Below are 4,682 nucleotides of genomic sequence, written 5' to 3' on the forward strand. Positions count from 1 at the left end.
CACAATAATAATAATAATAATACATAATACATCATACTAATAATACTAATATAAAACAATGCATAATACACAATAATAATAATACATAATACATCATACTAACAATACTAATATAAAATAATACATAATAATAATACCTAATAATAATAAAAGTAATATGACAACAGCACACTAAGTGTGCAATTCATATTCTAAAATATTATTGCACTCCAGTGGGAGGGACATGCTTGAGTCTACCTCGCTGGCTGTGTGGCAGAGAGGAAAGTAGCTGTCTCCCCGGGATAGTAAAGGAGCTGTCTCCCTGGGAGAGGAAATGAGCCTACTAGCAGTATGCCACAGCGTGTGGTGGCAGTTCAGTCAGATTGCTCTGGACTCGTGAAGCAATCGTTTGTATTGCGTTTTGTTGCAAGACTGCCTGCCAACCGGTCAGTCAGTAAAGAATAACCTTATATTCAGACACAAAGCAGAGTGTTTTCATTTCAGCTACTTGGCAGAGGCAAGCTGACTTTAATCAAGGCCTTGAGTGGAGATAATTAAAGATCTGGGCTCCACTGAAACGTCAACACATCAAGAAAGGCACTAGGAGACTGTCTGTACAATATCTGGGTTTCAGAAGTAGTAGGTATCTGGCATAAGGGTACCTGGCATCCCCCAAATATAAATCAGCTTGTGCATCAAATGGACACGTGCTTAAAGACACGTCTGAAATGCTCTATGGATAGCATTCATTAGAATTGTGCTTCTACCTGCATTCACTTCCTCATTCCTCTTGAATACCTCTTCTATGTCGTGTTCACACTTCCTCATTCCTCTTGAATACCTCTTCTATGTCGTGTTCACACTTCGTTCAGGGTCATCTTTGTTCTGTACCCAGTGGAATCCTAAAGTGTTAGACTCACACATCTATTATATTTGGCTCTCTCCAGGGGGCAATCTTCTCAGACTGCTGTTGTGTAATGCTAACCTTTCTTAAGGTACAGACTAAACTCTCTCTTCTTCTTCTTCCTGCATGATAGGTGGCTGCTCCTGGCTGCTCCTGGCTGCTCCGGACTGCTCCGGGCTGCTCCTGACTGCTCCTGGCTGCTCCTGACTGCTCCTGACTGCTCCTGACTGCTCCAGGCTGCTCCTGGCTGCTCCTGACTGCTCCTGACTGATCCTGGCTGCTCCTGGCTGCTCCTGACTGCTCCTGACTGCTCCTGGCTGCTCCTGCCTGCTCCAGACTGCTCCAGACTGCTCCTGACTGCTCCTGGCTGCTCCTGACGGCTCCTGGCTGCTCCTGGCTGCTCCTGACTGCTCCTGGCTGCTCCTGGCTACTCTTGTCTGCTCTTGTCTGCTCTTGGCTGCTCCAGGCTGCTCCTGGCTGCTCCTGACTGCTCCTGGCTGCTCCTGGCTGCTCCTGGCTGCTCCTGACTGCTCCTGGCTGCTCCGGGCTGCTCCTGACTGCTCCTGACTGCTCCTGGCTGCTTCTGGCTGCTCCTGGCTGCTCCGGGCTGCTCCTGGCTGCTCCTGACTGCTCCTGACTGCTCCTGGCTGCTCCGGGCTGCTCCTGACTGCTCCTGACTGCTCCTGGCTGCTTCTGGCTGCTCCTGGCTGCTCCGGGCTGCTCCTGACTGCTCCTGGCTGCTCCTGACTGCTCCTGACTGCTCCAGGCTGCTCCTGGCTGCTCCTGACTGCTCCTGGCTGCTCCTGGCTGCTCCTGGCTGCTCCTGACTGCTCCTGGCTGCTCCTGGCTGCTCCGGGCTGCTCCTGACTGCTCCTGGCTGCTCCTGGCTGCTCCAGACTGCTCCTGACTGCTCCTGACTGCTCCTGGCTGCTCCTGGCTGCTCCTGACTGCTCCTGAATGCTTCTGACTGCCCCTGGCTGCTCTTGGCTGCTCAGGGCTGCTCCTGACTGCTCCTGGCTGCTCCTGGCTGCTCCTGGCTGCTCCGGGCTGCTCCGGGCTGCTCCTGACTGCTCCTGGCTGCTCCAGGCTACTACTGGTTGCTCCAGACTGCTCCTGACTGCTCCTGGCTGCTCCTGACTGCTCCTGACTGCTCCTGGCTGCTCCTGGCTGCTCCTGGCTGCTCCTGACTGCTCCTGGCTGCTCCTGGCTGCTCCTGGCTGCTCCTGGCTGCTCCTGACTGCTCCTGACTGCTCCTGGCTGCTCCTGCCTGCTCCAGACTGCTCCAGACTGCTCCTGACTGCTCCTGGCTGCTCCTGACGGCTCCTGGCTGCTCCTGGCTGCTCCTGACTGCTCCTGGCTGCTCCTGGCTACTCTTGTCTGCTCTTGTCTGCTCTTGGCTGCTCCTGGCTGCTCCTGGCTACTCCTGTCTGCTCTTGGCTGCTCCTGCTGTAGCTTCCAGTAAACCAATGAGACTGCTGCATGTCCCTTCATCTGAAGGAGTTCTTGACAAATTCGCTGCTCCTTTGAAGACATATTTCACCAGATATTTACAGGCACTATGAAGCAATCCAACAGTTTTTTATTAACGGTATCTGTGGCATAAAATGTCTCACGAGATGCACATCCATTCTCTATTTGAACTCACTGTCAGGGGTTGCAATTTAGTCAAGCAAGCATGGATAAGAAGTTTTAATGCTGGCTGCCGCTCTGCTCTGTGCTGTTGTTGATGTTGTTATCTGCCTGCCTGCCTGCCTGCCTGCCTGCCTGCCTGCCTGCCTGCCTGCCTGCCTGCCTGCCTGCCTTGCCTGCCTGCCTGCCTACCTGCCTGCCTGCCTGCCTGCCTGCCTGCCTGCCTGCCTGCCTGCCTGCCTGCCTGCCTGCCTTGCCTGCCTGCCTGCCTTGCCTGCCTGTGTAAAGCAGAAAAAGCAAGTCACTTTGAACGCTACAGGCCCTCCCTGTCCATTGCAGTGGGGTCAGGAAAAATTTGCATTTTAACACAGGGGCCTGCTGACTGACAGACCTGAATTACTGTCCTGTCCAGAGTGCACACTATTCCCTTTATAGTGCACTACATTTGACCAGGGCCTATAAGGAGTAGGGTGACATTCAGGATGCATCCCAAGTCACACACGTCTGTGTGCACAAATTTGTTTACTTCCCTGTTAGTGATCATGTCTCCTTTGCCAAGATAATCCATTCACCTGACAGGTGTGGCATATCAAGAAGCTGATTAAACAGCATGATCATTACACAGGGGCACCTTGTGCTGGGAACAATAAAAGGCCACTCTAACACAATGACACAGATGTCTCAAGTTTTGAGGGACCGTGCAATTGGCATGCTGACCGCAGAAATGTCCACCAGAGCTGTTGCCAAATAAATTAATGTTCCTTTCTTTAATGACCCTGAGGCCCATTGTCCTGCCATTCATCAGTCGCCATCACCTCATGTTTCAGCATGATAGTGCATGGCCCCATGTCGCAAGGATCTGTACACAATTCCTGGAAGCTGAAAATGTCCCAGTTCTTATATAGCCTGTGTTCTCACCAGAAATGTCACCCATTGAGCGTGTTTGGGATGCTCTTGATCGACGTGTACGACAGCGTGTTACAGTTCCCGCCAATATCAAGCAACTTCGCACAGCCATTGAAGAGGAGTGGGACAACATTCCACAGGCCACAATCAACTGCTTGATCAACTATATAATAAGGAGAAGTGTCACACTGCGTGAGGAAAATAGTGGTCACACCAGATACTGACTGGTTTTCTGATCCAAGCCCCTACTTTAAAAAAAAGAGGGTATTTATGACCAACAGATGCATATCTGTATTCCCAGTCATGTGAAATCCATAGATTAGGGCCTAATGAATTTATTTCAATTGACTGAATTTCTTATATGAACTGTAACTCAGTAAAATCCCTGAAATTGCTGCATGTCGCGTTGAAATATTTGTTTGATTATAGTTTGAAGTAAAATAGTCTGAAGAAAATGTTTCAGACGACCTTCAACAAGACGGGGGCTCGCTGTATGCTTCAGTGACTCCAACACTTCTGTTCCACTAAAAAGGCTCAAGTCTAGCTGCTCCGGACGGTTCCCCCTTCCGGGCCGGGCCTGAGATTGTAAATGGATGATAGCTGCCATTTGTGAAGGTTACACACAATGTTCTCTGAATAATGATACTGCCACCAGCTACAGTACAGACAGGTAGTTTGGTGCTCCCTCAGAGGCACAATGTCCAACCACAAACACCTTGAATTTAAAAATCAAACACTGCAGTACCAAAAGGATTCATTATTAAGAGTTGACTACAATGAAATATGCCTTCTAAACAACTTTAATGGTATTGTCCTAGATCAACTTAGAATGTATTTGAAAGAATGCACACAAACCATGGTAATATACTATGAGCATGGTCTCTTTTCCTAAAATGACAAATGCTTGCAAATAATGCCTTCAATTAGGCTACCATATCCACAATTAAACCTACCAGGCTTACTTTCATCTGAAAGGTCACCTTTTAAATGTCCACTTTGTCCTTAAGAGGCCCATTTGAAAAGAAGTTGAAGCCTCCTGGAAGGACATTTAAATGTCTCATCATTTACATTTGGGCAGAAGGCATTTATAAAAATGTTAAATGACGCTGTCCCCTGAACCAGACCTGGGACTGCTGATGGATCACCTGGAGCTCAGCGTGTGTGTGTGTGTGTGTGTGTGTGCATGTGAGTGTGCTTGTGTCTGTGTGTGTGTGTCTGTGTGTGTGTCTGTGTGTGTGTGTCTGTGTGTGTGTCTGTGTGTGTG

The 4,682-nt window shown here is 49.6% G+C and overlaps 1 protein-coding gene across 1 annotated transcript; it reads right to left on the reverse strand.

Annotated features, from left to right (window-relative positions):
- Positions 1-895: 895 nt before the first annotated feature.
- Positions 896-2,416, reverse strand: LOC139409771 (glutamine-rich protein 2-like). The gene has a single exon (XM_071155150.1). The coding sequence runs from the start codon at positions 2,414-2,416 to the stop codon at positions 896-898; it is 1,521 nt and encodes a 506-aa protein (XP_071011251.1).
- Between the last annotated feature and the right edge of the window lie 2,266 nt (positions 2,417-4,682).

Source organism: Oncorhynchus clarkii, chromosome 5, assembly GCF_045791955.1.
Source record: "Oncorhynchus clarkii lewisi isolate Uvic-CL-2024 chromosome 5, UVic_Ocla_1.0, whole genome shotgun sequence".
In the NCBI taxonomy this organism is placed as follows: domain Eukaryota; kingdom Metazoa; phylum Chordata; class Actinopteri; order Salmoniformes; family Salmonidae; genus Oncorhynchus; species Oncorhynchus clarkii.

What these genes read in the sequence shown, in the direction of transcription:
- LOC139409771 (XM_071155150.1), bottom strand. Translation starts at nt 2,416, where the DNA reads ATGTCTTCAAAGGAGCAGCGAATTTGTCAAGAACTCCTTCAGATGAAG.